A 17,764-nucleotide genomic window follows, 5' to 3' on the forward strand; every position below is an offset into this window, starting at 1 on the left:
CGGTGGCGGCGGGAGGAGGGGATGGAACGGCGACACAGACGCAGAAATAGGACGGGGAGATGTGAAGGAGTTTACTTTTTTGTAAAAAATCTCAACGCCAACCCCCACTGCCATCACACACACACACACACACACACACACACTTGCAGACATAAAGGATGAACACCAAGCTCCCTCTTGCCTAATTGAAGTGATTGATGCTGTGCACTGACTTCCAGCATCCGCAGTTTCATTAGAATAAAAAGCTGGAATCAAGGTAATGGCGCGTGGGGGCTGGAGGGGGCGGAGCGGGAACAAGTCGCACGTAAACAAGATTTTTCGCCGCGGGGGAGGCGACGCCTTCACAAGACTCGCGTCTTCTTCGAGCGCTTCTACGGACGGATGAAGGAGCGAATGGTTGCACGTGTCCGTTCGCGGGCCGGCGGGGTGAACCCCGATTCCTGGCCGATGGCGGCGGGGATAGGCTCCGCCCCCTTTGCATCCCCCATTGCAGGATAGCGAATGAACGGATGAACGGATGAACGGATGAGTGGATAGATGAGATTTCCATCGTTCCACGCAGAGCAGCTTCATCAAGGAGGAGCTTTGCTGATGAAACCGCATGAACCTTTCCGGAGTGCGATAAAAAATAAAAAAACAAGCTGGATGAGTTGAGAAATCATTAAAGAGAAAAAGGCCGGCCTTCATCTCCTCAGCAGGCCGGGGGGGGGGGGGGGGGGGGGGTTATTCTTATTTCTTATTTTTTTAAAAGATTTATTATCTATTTCCAAATTACATCCCCAGGGGATTCAAACTGGCTGCCTGTGAATTTGCATCACACACACACACACACACACACACACACACACTCACATATATACAGTGCATATATATATATACTGTAGATACATCTGTGTGTGTGTGTGTGTGTGTGTGTGTGTGTGTGTGTTAAATCTAGGCCAATGACTTCTCTAAGCAACTTACTTTTCGTGTGTAGCTCAGTGAGACGTTCGAGGACCGTTGGGACAGCGGGGAACAAACGCTACCTTTTCTTTTTTTTGGGGGGGGTACTTTTTGGGGTACCCCTCTTCGAGTGTGTCCCCGGCCTATGATTGGCTCTCAGCCCCCTTGCAGATGAGGAGGAGGGGGCGGGACGACGGACGTGCAATCGCCACTTCTTGGTCATCCACGTTGAGCGAAGCCCGCCGGCAGGTCCTGGTTCTGAATCGTCCAATCAGGAGGGACCGAGCGGTGGGCTAACGTGCTAACAGGGGTTAGCCTGGCCACGACCCCGCCTCTCGGAGGGAGTTGGACTTTTAAAACAGTCGACGGGCGCCGATCGCTCAGGCAGTCGGTGAAGGCGGCGATGACTGACACCTGGACGCGCCGCCGCTCTGATCTGCTTCCAAGACGTTATTTTTTTCCCCCACAGTTGACTGTTCCCATCGATCTTGACCTCAGAGTGCGTGTGTGTGTGTGTGTGTGTGTGTGTGCCGTAGCATCACGACAGCCATGTTTCTTTTTTTAAAGCGTCACCATCTGTGCTGTGAAACATCGAGCGGCAGCGACGGCAACAGCAGGTCACCTGTCAATCACGGCGGGCGCCGCTGCCGGCGGGTGGATGTTCCCTCTGCTCGCCGGCGGTCTCGCTCTCCCACGGCGGAGGGAAGGAGGCGGTTCTGTCTGCGCTCTATCTATCTATCTATCTATCTATCTATCTATCTATCTATCTATCTATCTATCTATCTATCTATCTATCTATGGAGCTAGCGTCTGGTGTCCAGTGTCTTTGCTCAAGGGCACTCGGGCAGGGAGAGCTGGGGGTTGAACCCCTAATTCTTCTGATTGTAGGGATGCCCTGCTCTAACAGCACCAGCCACCACTTCACATTGTGTATCATAAAGTCTCTCACACACACACACACACACACACGCACACACACGCTGCAAAGGTTATACTGCGTATCATAAAGTCAGTGGAAACTCATGTTCTCAGGTGATCCATTACATAACAAGGGCTGTATTTCCTCTCTCGCTCTCTCTCTCTCTCTCTCTCTCTCTCTCACACACACACACACACACACACACATGCGTGCACACAGAGGTGTGTGTGTGTGCGGGGTCTCTGTCAGGTTGGTTGTCCCGTAGTCGTCCCCGCCGTGCGGAGTGTCGCTGTCAAATTACATTTATAAATAGCCGGCGGCCGGTGGCTGGCGAGTCCTTGAATGCGGCGCTGGAAGCTGCCATCTGTCTCGGAGCCCCCCCCACCCCCCCACCCCCCACCCTCCTGCCCCATCACCCCATCACCCCATCACCCCCCCCCCCATCCTGGAGTTAAACACCCCCCGTTCAAAGGGCGCTCTATGTCTGTTTGTTCACGTTAGCCAGCCACGCTAATGCTAAATGAACCGGGCTGGAGTGAAAGTCTCCAGGGCCAACGCTGATTGGTCCATGGCTGGGGGGGGGCGCGGCCTATCCCAGCTGTGATTGGGCGAGAGCCGGGGTCCCCCGCGGGCCCTCCGCGGGGCCTCAACCAAAGACACACCAACGCTCACCCTCTCATTCACGCCATTCAAGCGCTCCGATCACCGTCTCCTGCTAATTAGGTGTTAATGAATGCTGTTGCTGCTAATTAGCAGCACATTAGCGGCAGGAGAGGCCACGCCGGAGCAGGAAATATTGGACGTGGGTTCGACCCCTCATTAACGACAGGTTTGGAGACGCGTCTCCTCCTGGAGGGTGTTTTCATGGATATTCCAGGAAACGGCGAGCGGCGCCACTCCCCCTTTTTCACCGTCTGCATCCATGCCTGGGCTGCGTCCTGGGATTTGGCTGCAAACCCGCAGAGACACCAGGTGATTCTGCCGCTCTCCAGTTCCCCGATTCATCCGTTCCTTCATGGTGAACCCGCCTGCGGTCGCAGGAGGCCGTCCCAGCCGGGGGCGGGGCTTAACCTGTCAATCACGGCGTCGCTGTCGATCATACGAACATTCGCTCTTTCATCCAAACGGACAAATTAGGCTCCCGTTCACCAACGTACAGTTTTTGGACCCAGACGACTGCAGAGCATTGAGAGAAGAAGATGTGAACTCACCGCAGAAGGAAGCCGGTCAGAATCCAACCAGGGAGCTTCTGGCCCCGAGGACAAGGGACTGATTCTTGTATAAATCATAATTATCTGCATTATGTGACTACAGATGTGACACACACACACACACACACACACACAGGGAAGACGATGAGGTCAATCACTCAGCAGGAGAAGATCTAATCACGGTGACGCCACACTGACTCCGGGTCGTCCTCAAAAAGCCCCACCTGGCCTCCATCGATCGGTTCCAGCAAAAAAAAAAAACAACTAAATTAGCTCCTGAGGCCGTGGAAGGGTGAACGGCGTGCGAATGACCGGGCGACCAAAATGGCGGGTGACGGATGGACTGACTGCTAGCAGGATGCTAGCATGCTATCACTCACTTAGGATCCAGGAGAAGCAGGAGGAGATGAGAAGTGGAGCAGGCGGCCGGACAGAGGTGAGGAAGGATATGCTCGCCAGGCGTGAACGTGGCTCGGATAGAGGAAGCCGACACGCTCGGACAGGAAGCGGAGTCATCGGCGCAGAAAAGGACTCTTCTCGGCCGCCCGGAGCAGAGACGGATTCAAAAAGAGAAGGAAAGCTTTTATTTGGACGACTCAAGCACCGATGCATCTGACATCCATGGTTTGTTCTGGAGATTCAACATCGCTGCGCTGCATCTGCTCTTCCAGTGGAAGATGACTAGCATCAATGCTAAGCTACATGGTTGTTGACGTCGCCTGTCTTTTTCTTTTGAATCAGGTCGGACTCGTCCCTCCATCGTCCATCCATCCGATCCGGGTTGGGTTCTCTTGGGTTCCCCTCCAAGCGGTCCAGCTCTTCTAGTGTCCAGGTGTTCCTGGTCCGGTCCGGAGATGTAGTCCCTCTGGGGTGTCCCTGGTCTTCCCCACTGGGATCCCCTCCTGTCGGGTTGTTTTACTTTTTGAAAGCCGGGTCCCCTCTGGTCTTCAGCTGAAGCTCCCGCCTCTTCAGAAGCGTTTCCACGGAGCTGGAATTGAGCGGTGGCCCGCAAATAACAAGCGTACCGTAAAATCCATCCCTCGGTGGACGGAAACCAGGTGTTGGGCGCAGCAGGTGGGTTCTCCTCCACCTGAAGGCTCTCCCAGGCCTCGCTCGGACGCCGAGACAAAACCCGTGAAACGGTTTGGTGCTCATCCAGGACCGAAAGGTGGATAGAAATCTAAATGGTTTTTGGGTTTGTGTACGGAGGGGCTTGGATGCTGCCGGAGTTCTTCTTCAATACCCGTAAGAATGTCTGGAGTCCATCCTGGTCTCCGGAGGTGCTCCTCCTCCGCCCGGGAGCAGATCAGGACGGGTTCCTGGACGCTCCCCCGGGGCGGCCTGCGGTTCCCGGCAGAAGGCGGATACTCTCAGAATGTCAAATTGAGAGAAAATGTGCTCTGAGAAACCAGGACAGCGAGTTCCGCTCCCTCCCGATCTGCCCGCCGACCTCTTCTCCACCAGTCCATGTTTAACGTATCCGTGCAGATGGTTGCGTCGGCGCCCCCCCGCCCCCTCGAGTCCCCGCCAAATAAGAAGCGCCGTTTCTTCCGAAATGTCGGAGGCGCAGGAAAGCGTTTAAACATCACGCCGCCTTGAGCTTCCCCCGTCCGGCGGATGTTGACATGAAGGGCCAAAGCTGTTTCGCAGACGGGCGCAAAACAACAAATCCCCCCCCCCCCTCCCCCTCTGGCGCCGCTGTGATATAATTCCCTCCTTATCTGAGATGAGCATCACGATATTTCCTCTCCCGGATCACCTTTACCCCCCCCCACACACACACCTTAATACACTCCGGCTTAGCGATTAGCCACTGAAAGTACACTATTGAATTAGCGCAACCCATTTTACAGTTGCCTACACATAATCACTCAAACATATAGTTGATTAGAGCGTGCTGGCGGTGGGCAGCCGGTCTGCGGGGAAGGAACCTGCTCTCCATTAGTTTAATTAGATTACCTTCATCTGATACAGGCTATTTCAAGTCATCACGCTATTATATGATTTTTTTTTTTCTTCCCTACGTGCACGGGAGTGTGTATCCGACCGTGTGTTTCCCCGGCGACCGGGTTCGGAGGCCGTTTTCCGGACGACCCGGCCAACGATCGGGCGAGCGTCGCGGAAATTGGCTTAACATATATGAATTGATATTTTTCGATCGCCCTCGGAGATCCCCGCGCTCGGTCTCCATGGCGATATCATCCGGCTTCCCTCATTTTTATCGACTCCTCGGCTCCCGTCGTTCCTCAGATGATCGAAAGTTCTAGCGTGACTCGACTGGATTGGATTCTCGGCCTGTCGGTCTGCGTTCACACGGGATGCGGACGGAAGCTTCAGCCTCCGGCTCACAGAGGCCGACAGGACCGGCAGGACCGGCAGGACTTCAGGGGGCGACAGTCCAGAGCCACGGGAGGCTGGAGAAGAAGTGAAGAAGCAGGAGAAAAGATGGTGTCCCAGCAGGTGGTGAGTCCAGAGATGCTGTGTGGTTTGGAGACGGCTGCACCGAAGAGAAGACCGGTCAAGCAATCTCCTCCCTGAGGGATCGATAAAATATTCCGATCGTTCGGATTCTGGAGACGGGATGCAGAGCCGGAGGTGGTGGAGATGGAGACGCTGAGGTTCTCTTTGGGAGCGACCAGGACGGAGAGGACCAGGTGTGAGTCCGTCAGAGGGACGAGACGTGCTAGAAGAGACGGTCGGATGGGAGAGGGAATGAATCGGTCGACGGACGCCGGGATTGGACCAAAGAGAAGATGTATGGACGGCGTGAGAGAAGATGTGAAGGCAGTCGGTGAGCGAGGAGGAGGAGGAGGATCAGATGGAGAAGGTGGCTTCTGCGTCCTGAGGGTGGAGGAAGCTTCCCCAAGCAGGAGAAGCTTCCGGCATCATCTGGACAAACAACCCTCGGCATGTCGTCGGCCTTCACCTCCGGGTTCTGTCCCTGGTCCCGGTCCTCCCCTCCGCCCGCTGTCCGTCCGAGTCCGAGCACCTTCTCCCGCCGCCGCTCGCAGCCACCCTTTTAACGTGATTTGATCTGGTTGCCATGGTGACGCTGACCTGCCGGCCGGCCCGGCCCTCTCACCGCCGCTGCCGGCAGCTATTTTTATTTATCGCCTCCGTTCACCCCGACGAGCGCCTGGTCAAACACACACACACACACATACATGCATGCACGCACACACACACACACTCCAGCGTGGGGTTCAACCTGCAGCGGAACCCAAACCCTGTGAAAGCTCCAAACCGACATTTTGTTTTTGCTCGGGATGACGTCCGAGGAGCGAGCGAGGAAGAGGAGGGAGATCTTCTCCTGTGGAGGTGGACCCCGACCGCAAACCCAGCTTCTGCTCCCAGGACCAATGACAGGATGAAGATGAGGGGGTGCAGGACCTGAGGAGGGTCTCCACTGAAGACCTGGAGAATTTGGATCCCCGAGACAGGAAGCTGGAACGTGACTAGCAGGAACGTTGGAGTGGCAGCACGCGGCGTCCAGAGGAACGCGTTGACCAGAAGGTTCCGGGTCGGGTTCCCACCGGAGGCCTTTCTGTGCGGGGGGTCCACGTCCCGCTCATGCTCTCTACGCGGGGTTCCTCAGGGTTCCTCGGGGTTCCTCGGGGTTCCTCTGCGGTCCGAACGTTCGGAGGTCTAAGCCACGCCTTTACGAATGTCGAAAGAAGGTGAATCTCGGTCCTTTGTCTCCAGGACGTTTGGACGAGGGATGGAGGGACGGCCCGTTTGACCAGAAGCCGTGTCGACGGAAAGCCGAGAGGCGGGGGCTTCCTCTGGCGCCGGAAGGTTCTCCGTACGTCGGATGGGACTATCGGGGAGGCGAAAGCGTCACCGGGCGGAGAGATCACACCACTGCTTGGATTCAGGACATTTAATTGATGGGCGGCGCGCCGGGCCGGGCGCAGAGTCCCACCGGTTAAAGCTCTTTGAAAAATACAATCCGAGTCGCCGCCGGCGCCGCCATGTGTGTTTGTTTTTATTTCAATAAAATACAAGATGGCAGGCGGACGTCTCCTGGGCGTCGGGGATCTGGAAAGTAAACACTGAGAAACGGGTCGGGGAGCCGGTCGCCGAGGATACTTTCATTAGGTAGTATAACTTTCAACAGAATACATGTACATTTCCCTTTGTCTGTGTAAACACATATATATATATATATATATATATGTATATATTCATATATATATATCTTAAATCTTGTGTGTGATATATGGTACGATCCCTCGCAAGGACGACTCCCACCGGCCGAGGCCTCGGTTCCCGACGCTTCTTCCGGCACCTGATTTGTCCCCGTCACCATTTGGCCGCTCCGGCGTCGTCCATGTCACGCCGCCGCCGCCGCCGTTTCCTTTTTTTGTTTTTCTAAGAAACACCTCAAGGGGGGAGGAGGGGTCGACTATACTTGACATTTTTTCTCTCAACTTAAAAAAATAGCTGGATCATTAACTGTACACGATACCAAAAAACAATGTGCTTTTCCGGCGAGAGTAGTCCCGGTGCCGCGGCGTCAGGGCGGCCGCTCGCCGTGGAACCTCCGGTGCCGGTACCTGCCGTTCTTCTCCTTGGTCACGTTGACGCAGGCGTTGTGCTTGTTGCTCTGCAGGTGGTTCCAGTACTTGACCAGTTCGTTGGGGTGGAACTGGTGCGACGTGATGAGGTGGCTGTACTTGCAGCTGGAGTAGGACACCCGCCAGTGGTTGAAGAGGAACTCGTTGGGCGGCGGCGCCGGGTCCACGCGCAGCTTGGCCAGGCAGATCCCCACGTAGACGTCCTCCAGGTGCAGCCGGCGGATGCCGAGGGAGGCCTGGTAGATCAGCTCGGCCATGTCCCCCGAGAAGACGTAGCCCGTGCCCGAGCAGAAGATGGGGTAGCGCTCGCTGGGGTACAGCTCGGGCGGCATGTACCACTTGCTGTCCTTGTTGCGGTTGGGCGCGTAGCCCCTCATCAGGTAGCCGGTGAAGAACCTCCTCCTGGGCGGCAGCTCGGGCTTCAGCAGCTTCTGGACGAGATACTCGGTGTTGACGAACATGTCGCTGTCCGTCTTCATCACGTAGGCGGCGTGCGGGCAGTGCGTGGCCACCCAGTTCATGCCCATCAGGGTTTTGATGGTCAGGTTGTAGTAGGTGTCCCGGTAGTCCTGCTGGATGATGTCTCGGTGGGAGCGGCTCTCCTCCTCGATGCTGCTCTGGAGGAAGGCGTCCGAGCTCCTCCCCGTGCCGAGCAGGAAGAGGCGCACGAAGCCCAGGGCGCCGGCCACGCTCTCGTTACCCCACGTCCGCCGGATGGCGTCGCGGGCGTCGACCTGGCCCGGCTCGGCGGCGATGAGGAGGACCAGGAAGGGGGCGCCGTCCCTGCACTTGTGAGGCTCGTTGAGGATGTAGCGGTAAGGCTGGGCGCTGAGCCTGCCGCCCACGCCCATCTCCTTCTCCAGACTGTTGTTGGCGCTCATGGAGTCTCCCAGTCCCATGACGCCCGTCCTGACCCCTCCGCCTCCTTCCGCCGCTCCTCCTTCCACCTGCTGAGAGCTGAGGTTCACCAGAGACTTGGGCGCCACGTAGCCCGCCTCCCTCCACAGGCTCCTCAGGGAGCCGCTCTGGTTGGCCTCCCCTCTCGGGCTCCGGAGGCCCCTGATGGCGTAGGCCAGAGGGTTTTCCCGCGGCGCGCCGCGTCCCGGCAGCCAGTCCTGGTGGCCGAAGAACAGGAAGAGGGTGAAGAGCAGGGCCAGCGACAGGAGCCCGGCCACGTGCGTCCGGAACAGCGAGCGCTTGACCGTCCAGGTCATCTTGATGGGGCAGCCGTGGCGCCGTCTCCACTGCATGGCGCCGCCCGGCCGCAACCGCCGCTGCTGCTGCTGCTCCTCGGGAACGGACGGCGGCGTCGCCGGCCGCCGCCGCTGCTGCCGCTACTGCTGCCGCTACTGCTGCCGCTGCTGCTGCTGCTGCTGCTGTCACGCAAAGTGGCCTCACACATGTGGTTGCCCAGTCAGAGAGGTATCTGAGCCGGCAGGAGGCGGCGGCGGCGTGGACGGCTCCACCAATGGCTTCTTCGGACAAAGAGAAGGCGGCGCTCCCGGCCCGGATCCTCTCAGGGTGTCACACGGGTGGCCTCCTCCACGTCTGCTCCGTCTGATCTGCAAAGAAAACACAGTGTTGGCGCGGGTCCAGGGGAGCTTCCTCTGCGCTGGCGCCGAGCCACGGGTTAATGGTGTGAAGCTGCAGATGTGCCTTTGCCTTCTGCTTCATTTATTTATTTGTTTTTATTTCCGCTGGCGGCGGAGAATCAAACTTATTTATTAATCACCGCTTCCCCGCTCGGTGTTGACGTCCTCAGGCCGGCTCCAGATGGAGAAGCCCCAATTAGAGGCTCTTCCACGACTGAACGTTTCGGTTAAAAAAAAGAAAAGGAACGGGTGACGTTACCGGAGCGTCTCCGACGGGACGCCGGCTCCGGCGCCGGATGGAGGGCTGGAATATGTTTGGAGGAAACTAATTCTGAGACGATTGTCTCCAGAGCTTCAGAAGGTCGGTGTCTTTGAGCTCGGCGAGGAGCAGCCCCTCCTTGCAGAGGCCGTGCCTGTTCATTGAGCGGAACGATGTCTCGCCGCCGCCGCCAATGACGACCAAACCGCCGCATTTCCCAATTACTTAAGACAACGAGGACCGTGAGCGCATTTCCTGCGCCGGCGCCGGACAGGCCGGCATCGGCCACCTGGTCGTCAACAACATCCCGCTCTCCGCTTCATGGGGCGCCGCCATTTTGGATCGCAGGAATGACAGTCTGCGTGTCCGGGTATGAAATCACCGCCTTCGGGCCTTCGGTCCGCTCGTCTGCCGCGGCGGTTCGCGCGGCGATGAAGGTCACCGCTTCATCGGACGGAAGCCGTGCGTGTCCATGAACGCCTCAGCGGGATAAAAGTGTTTAATATCTGGGGGCGGCGCCGTCTCACTTGGCTCGGGATGATACTCGCCGTTCTGCCACCGAGGATCTACCGTCATGCCAGCCGCATTTTGACGACGGTCTTTGCAGGGGGGAGGGGGGAGCGATCACCGTGGCGACAGCGAACCGCTCCCCCGGCGCTCCATCATTAGATCCCCCGGCGTGTCGTTCCTCCGCTCGCCGCCCGAGGCGGAACGCAGGTACGCTCGGCGTGATGCCGGCCGCCGCCGCGCCGGCGTGAACGACTGATAAAAGAGACAAACATCTACCACTGGAGCTACGGTGAACGGGAAAACAAGATTTCATTACTATTATTATCCCTATTATTATTATTGTTATCATTATTATTATATCATTTGTTCCAGGAAATGGATGACTCGGGAAATAGACATGGATGTAAACATTTAGCATAGCAAGGAAGTCCCGCTGTTCTACAGATGAACGATATGCTACCCAGAATGGCTAATGCTAACATTAGCTCCTCTAGTCTCACCCCCCCCCCCCCCCCCCACACACACACACAATCACTCACACACACACACACACACACACACACACACACACACACACCCAACATGCTACATATATGTCATGTAAGCAGGGAATCTCAATGCTCGGTGTCCAAACAGTGCTTTCCACGCGGAGTGTGTGAGTGTGAGTGTGTGTGTGAGTGTGTGTGTGTGTGTGTGTGTGGGGGGGGTCTCAGAGGTTCTCCAAGGTTCTCCACGCCGGCTTTGTGTGTGGCAAAATTTCCAATTTGCCCCCCCTCCAACCGCTTCCCTTTGTATTTGCTCATTCATTATGACGAGCTGCACGGAGAACACTAACCTTTCCACACCGGTGTGTGTGTGTGTGTGTGTGTGTGTGTGTGTGTGTGTGTGTGTGTGTGTGTATACGTGGCGTAAGCAATTACAGTGGAGTGAGAGGGGCCGGCGCTGGCTTTGTTCTAAAGGTTAACAAACATGGCGTTGAACGGCGTCCGGGGCTGGAGAGACTTGTGCTGACTGGTGTCAGCTAGATGAACGGCAAGGAGACACACACACACACACACACACACACACACACACACACACACACACACACACACACACACACACACACACGTTAAATCTATCCAGAGATGTGATGCAGGTCCGCCCTCCCACGCCGATGCGCTTCTTCCTCGACACATCCGCCCGTTTCTCGGGGAGATCAGATCCATTTTTCTTTTTACTTCTTAGCGGATCCATTTAATCCGCCGCCCCGCATTAATTCACTCTCTCCTCCCGTCAATGTCACTTCCACGCAGGCCAATTAGTTACACCAGCACTAATTAAAGCCCCAGCGATTCTGCGGTGGTCAATTATCAGAACGGAGGCCTGTGAGAGCGCCGTTGCGTACGCCGGGCGTGCCGCCACCGCCTGTCACGTCGGCGAGATCTCTTCTGGAGTTTTTCTCGCCTCCGCTTCCACGGCCGGCCTTGGAGGTCTGAAGGGGGGGGTCGGGGGGGTTCGACCAATCGGCAATGAGGAGCGCGGCGGCCATTGAAGGCGTCCCGGCGGTGAGGGGGTTCCTTTACATCACGATTCAGAGGCTGATTTCAACCAGCCAATTAAAGGGGTTTATTTGAACCCTTCCCCGGCCCGACCGCGCCTCCCGAGCGCCGTGCCGGCGGGAAAACGTCCGTCGTAAAACACGCCGGGCCTGAAAAACGGCACCGCCAGTCGATGCTGTAAATAACGACGTGGCGTCGGTCCTCTATAACCTTCATACGACACCCGGGTTCACACGAAAGCATATTATGTCTCCACGGAGATGAAGGGGTGACATTTGGCCTGTAGATACATGATAATGAACTTAGCATGTGATGCTACATGCTAACAGATCGAAAAGGAAGAAACACCGCGTGCAGGATGGAGTCAAAGATCAGTCAGACGTGCAAAAAATAAAAAAAGAGCGACGGAGGGGGTTGTCGCGATGTTCGTCTGTTTTCTACGCCGCCTTCGAACGCCTCTCTGCAAGCCAGCAATCAAGGCTTTGCCTCGCAGGGCGGCCGTTGTTCAAGGCCTTCAAGCTGGCCCGCTGTCCTCGCTCCCCCCCCCCCCCCCCCCGAACTGGAAGGCGTGTTTGCAGTTTCACACTTCCCTCCTTCTGTCCTCTGCTCTGTTCTGATGCGACGGCTCCACAGAGAAGCAGCGCCGAGCTCCTCTTGGCTCCCCGTTAGTAAAAATAGTAAGATGGAGGGGGGCGGCGGGCGGCGGGCGGCGGCCACTCCTTCAAACCTGGAGGTATTTGACCAGCTGGTCGCCCCCGTCGCTCCGTCAGCAGAGTGAGCTTTTCAGCATCTTGAACAAATTACAATGTTTCCCGAGAGCCGGGGGGGAAGGGGGGGGCCAAGTGCACTCGGAGACCTCGGCCAGGATCCCCGGAAAATCTTCCCCCTCCTCGTACAACAACCAAAGTGCCGTGTGAATAAAAAAAGAAGATGTCTTTTCTTTCCGCCGCCGCCGCCCCTCCCCCGCAGTGTTTTCGGAGAAGTTTCCCGGGTGGTTCGGAGCGCAGCGGAAAGACAGAGCGATAAATAAATAGATGAGATGAAGACGACGGCGACCTTCGTGGCGGCGCCTCGGACGCAAACGTGGCTTCCGTGCAGAAACACCCCGGACCTGTTTAACCTCGGGGCCACGGAGGCTCGTCGCGGCGGACGGAGGAAGAGCGGCTGCGACCGAACGCTGCAGATGGGATGGCGCCGCCGAGTCACACGGGAGCCGGAGGTTCTCGCGGGAACTCCGAATGACAAGCTGGAAAATATCAGAGCGGCGGCGGGAGTGCATGGCGGGCGGCGAGAAGTACATCTGATGGTCGGCTCGTCGGCCGGCGGCGCCGCAGGGCTACAACCACGGTTCTCGAGGTTTGCTAGCGTCGCCATGACGACGACACCGTCACTTCTATCGGAACCCCATCGGGGGGTTCCTCTGCGATGGGATTCGCCGCGTTCTTATGGAACGGCTGGTGATCAGAACTTAGCGGAACACCTGGAGGCCAAACCAGCGGGAGCTACCGTAGCTAGCTTAGCATTGTTGCTAATAATGACTTGGTTGTCTGTTTTCTACAGACCCGCCTCTCGCCCAATCATGGCCAGGATAGGCTCCGCCCCTCCACAACCCAGAGTGCAGGATCGGCGGCGTGGAGAAAGAATGAATGAATGAATGAATGAATGAATGAATAAATGAAGGCAAAAAGGCACAAAACTGGGTCATTTTCAAAAAGCAAAGACAAACTGAACATCCACAGTGGCGCCGTGACACGGACGTCTCTCCTCCATGCAGCCTGGAGCCGCTCGCTTTACAGGGCCGCCGCAATGTGGGCGGAGTCATCATAGCACGGCCAATCAGGGACCGGCAGACTTTTATCTCCATCAGAGAAGGTACTGCAGGAGTAGAAGGACCACAGAGGAACTACTGAAGAACCCAGCTGAGTCATGCCGGTTGGAACAGTGTTGTAGATAAGCACACACACACACACGTGTGTGCGCACACACACACACACACACACACACACACACACTGCTGCTCATTTTGTTTTTGTTTCAAATAAAGCTGTGGTCACACAACACAGCTGTCTCCATGGTAACAGATGTCAAACAGACATGGCGTTCTCGCTGAACCTCCGCAGGTTAAACCCCTCATCACCAGGTCCAACCGGCAGAAGACACCCGAACGCATCGTCACCGCGTAGCAATCTGCTGTGTCCTCCATCCCTGCAGTCCACTTTGGCCTCTTTCGCCCTCCGCCATCTTTGTCTTCTGACGCCGTTGACAACACGAGCTCCGCGGCCGCCGTTCCAGCTCAGGTTCTCCGTCTTCACAGACCAGAAGGTGACGTGACGTCCGTCTGAACCCATGAAGGTCTTTCCATCTCGGCAGCAGAAGAGAAGCTCCCCGTGGGAGGGAGGAAGATCTCCAGAGGGTGGACCGTCCCTTTAAGACCCGCGGCCTTCGCCGCGACCCAACTCGCCGCCGTCCCCCCGGAACACGACGCCAAATGCAACATCTGCCTCCTCTGGACGCGGCTCGGAGGCGTCGTGACCCACGGCAGCGCCGGACAGCAGAGGCAGCATTTTCAAAACAAGACACCGTGCAAAGTTTGGTGACGGAGAGCGGCCAAGAAGCCCCCCCACCCTGGACCACACGTGACGGAGCACAGAAACATACTTCTTAATTGATGCAGAGCCTCTCACACACACACACACACACACACACACACACACACACACACACACACACACACACACTTGTCCTGGCTTAATTACCACATTGGAGTGAGCACCCTGGTTGTGCAGATCTACACCTGAGAAGTGGTGATGCTGGTAGAAGGCGGGGGTATTAATGTGCAGGAGGTACACCTGTCTTGGGGCATATTATGGGATGCTGAAGGAGCCAGATGGGGGTCGGAGGTGGGGGTGCTGGGTCGATACTTCTCAAAAAAAAGAAAAAAAAGGAGAGGGTGGATGTCTGAGTGTAATGGATGGGTGGTGGAGGAAGAAGGCGGGGAAGGGTAAATGAATAATGAGCGTGTGTGTGTGTGTGTGTGTGTGTGTGTGTGTGTGTGTGTGTGACACGCAGCGCTGCGTACCTCCTCCTCCTCATGTTGCTGCTGCTGCTGCTGCTGCTGCTGACGGGGCTGCGGTCGGTTGACGGAGTACCGGAGCCCCGGCGGCTTCACCCGCCATCCCCGCGTCCTGCTGCTGCCGCTCGGCCGGGGAGGGAGGCGGTGAACCCGGGCCGGAGCGTCTAAGCGCGGGGGCACCTCCTCCTCCTCCTCATCCACATCCACATCCTCGCCGGGTCTCAGCGAACCTTCTCCTCCTTCTTCTCCCCTCCGCGAGTCATCCCTCCGCTCCTCCTCCTCCTCCGCTCAAGCTTTCATCCAAGTTGTCCTCCTCTTCTTCAGTCTCTGCGCGCAGCGGCAGGTGTTGCCTTCACGGCCCCCGGCGGGCCGCTCTCACGGGCGGCGAAGGAACATCGGAAATTCCCGCTCTGTCCTCCCCGGAGCGCCCGGGACGCGGCGGCGGGCGGAGCGGGGGACGCGGCTCCGCTCCTCCGGCGTCCGGACGAAGAGTCCTCCGCTCCCCGTCGCTCGGTTCCTCCCCTCCCGCTGTCCCGCTGTCCCGCTGCCGACGCTCCCTCGCCGTGGCGGACCGGATCCCGGCGCCGCTGAACGCAACCTGCCGCCGGACGGACGCCCGCCGCTCTGACGGAGCCCGGCGCGTCACCGGCGAGTTAGCGCCCGCGGTCACGTGACCGCCGTGATGCGTTCAGGGGGCGTCAGCGAGTGTGGGGGGGCGTGGCTTCCTCTGTGTGTGTCTGTGTGTGTGTGTGTGTGTGTGTGCGCGTGTGTTTATGTGTGTGTGTATGTCTTTGAGTGCGTGTGTGTGAATTGTGTGTGCTTGTGTGTGTGTCTTTGAGTGCGTGTGTGAGTGTGTGTGTGTGCGTGTGAGAGTGTGTCTTTGTGTGCGTGTCTGTGTGTGTGTCTGCGTGCGTATGTGTGTTTGCGTGCGTGTGTGTGTGTGTGTGTGTGTGTGTGTGTCTGCGTGTGTGTGACTTCGTATATGTGTGTGTGTGTGTCTTTGTGTATCTGTGTGTGTCTGCGTGAATATGTGTGTGTGTGTGAGAGAGAGTGTGTCATTGTGTGTGTGTGTGTCTTAGTGTGTTCGTGTTTGTGTGTATATGTGTGTGTGTGTGTATATGTGTGTGTGTGTGTGTGTGTGCGTGTATAGGTGTGTATGTGTGTGTGTGTGAGTTTGTGCGTGTGAGAGTGTGTCTTTGTGTGTGTGTGTGTGTGTGTGTGTGTGTGCGTGTATGAGTGTGTGTCTATATATGTGTGTGTGTGTGGGGGGGGTTAATAATCCCATCTGAACTTGAACGCAACACAATCAATTCATACCGAAAACACGTTGGTGGAAAACTTCACCTGCGTTACCATGACTACTACTACAAGTAGTACTCCTACCACCACTACTACTACCACTACTACTACTACCACTACTACGAGGAAATATAAGAATACTTCATTCGCCCTCTCATTATGATTATATATAATTATAAATCATTATAAAATAATTCCTCTTTAGAATATCGACTCACCCGAGTGCACGGCGTGCAGCCCCGGACCGGAAGTACCGGCGTCACGGTTGGGAGAAAGTGTGTGTGTTCGTGTGCGCGCCCGCGTGTGTGTGCGTGTGCGTGTGTGTGTGAGTGAGTGGGTCATTGGACTTCCGGTCATTCTTCCCGCGTACAAGTTCCACTTCCGTCGTTCACATCCGGTTCACCACCGTCTGCTTTTTCTTTTTTTTTTAAAGTAACAATCAAAGGATTATTGGAAAAAAAAGAATAATCAATCTGATTTAAAAAATGCCAACAATATCCTCTGGAATCAAGGGCTTCGAATAACCAGCGCCATATTTGTAGTTCCACGGATCACCATTGGAGAAGGTTTCCCATCTTCTCCACGATTATGGTTCTCATCACATTTGATATTGGCCTATTGATAATTCTTTCAACCTTTTAGTTTTTACTCTCTTTATTTATTGAATTGCTAAGGTTATAGGAAATTAAATCCGCAAAGTCAGTCCGGAAGCTCCGTGAAAATCAATATTTCTACTACAACTACTGATACAAGTAACAAAAACAACAATGAAGGGAATAATAATGGCATTAATAATAAGATAAAATACAAATGACAAAATAAAATACTAATAAATAGTAAAATACTAATGATGATGTTATAGATGACAACAACAACAATGATAATCTGGGAATACAATCATAAATATCATGATTATAATACTAAAAGACATCAACAACGATAGTCACGGTAACAGCAAAAATAATAATAATAATGATAATAAACAGTTTTTACTGAATTGTTTCATTGTGATCTCTGTGGACCAGAGCCGGTCGCTCACGATCGATTCATCGATCGATCCGAGTACTGATGCAGGATTTTATTTGTGCAAAAACAAAAACAGTTGCACGGCCCGGATTTGCAATATCTCGCATATTTCCAGTCGTCAGCGGCCCGAGACCAGAGGCCCGGCGGCTGATTTATCCTCCCCGTATCCGTTCATTTCCAGGGATCGGTGGGAGAACGGAAGTTCGCCCGCCGTCGTTAATCCACGGCTCCATCTCACCTGCGAGCGTGCACGTGGCCGGGGCCGAGCGGGCCGAGCGTCCCGGTCCATTCCAGAAAGTATCCACAGAAGTAGTGAGAAGGTCAGAGGACTCTGGGATCAACCTTCCCGGAAGCCGCGGAGCTGGTGGTTTATTGAGGGCCGATTACAGAGGACGAGGAGCGTTCCCGCCGAGGAACGTCCTGGTACGTGTGCACGTTTGCGGTTCTGACCCGCGAACTCGCTGTGGTTTCGCTCCCGGGCAGAGATTTAAAAAAAATAAAGGCACATTTATTATTTATTAAAGTTTATTATCTGCTGTTTTGAACCCACGTGCAGCTGGACCTCGGCGTCCTCCCATAATGTGCATGAATACTTTATACCTGGAAGCTTCCACTGAGACAGGAGGTGGAAAGGAGAACCTTCCTTTTTAGCCACGTCTTTCTCTGGAGTCACTTGTGTTTCAGCTATTCATCATCTTCATCATCATCATCAACATTATTATTATTATTATTATCATCATCATCATCATCGTCATCATCGTCATCGTCATCATCATCAACATTATTATTATTATTATTATCATCATCATCATCAT

The 17,764-nt window shown here is 55.5% G+C and overlaps 1 protein-coding gene across 1 annotated transcript; it reads right to left on the bottom strand.

Moving 5' to 3' along the window:
* Positions 1–6,937: 6,937 nt before the first annotated feature.
* On the bottom strand, positions 6,938–15,250 carry b3galt2 (UDP-Gal:betaGlcNAc beta 1,3-galactosyltransferase, polypeptide 2). Its single transcript, XM_086172555.1, has 2 exons — positions 14,631–15,250; positions 6,938–9,211 (listed from the first exon to the last, which is right to left on the bottom strand). The coding sequence occupies exon 2, from the start codon at positions 8,897–8,899 to the stop codon at positions 7,589–7,591; it is 1,311 nt and encodes a 436-aa protein (XP_086028681.1). The 5' UTR covers positions 8,900–9,211; positions 14,631–15,250; the 3' UTR covers positions 6,938–7,588.
* Positions 15,251–17,764: the final 2,514 nt, after the last annotated feature.

This window comes from Fistularia commersonii, chromosome 1 (assembly GCF_037954325.1).
Source record: "Fistularia commersonii isolate RoL2024-O1a breed Wild chromosome 1, RoL_Fcom_v1.0, whole genome shotgun sequence".
NCBI classification, from domain to species: Eukaryota; Metazoa; Chordata; class Actinopteri; order Syngnathiformes; family Fistulariidae; genus Fistularia; species Fistularia commersonii.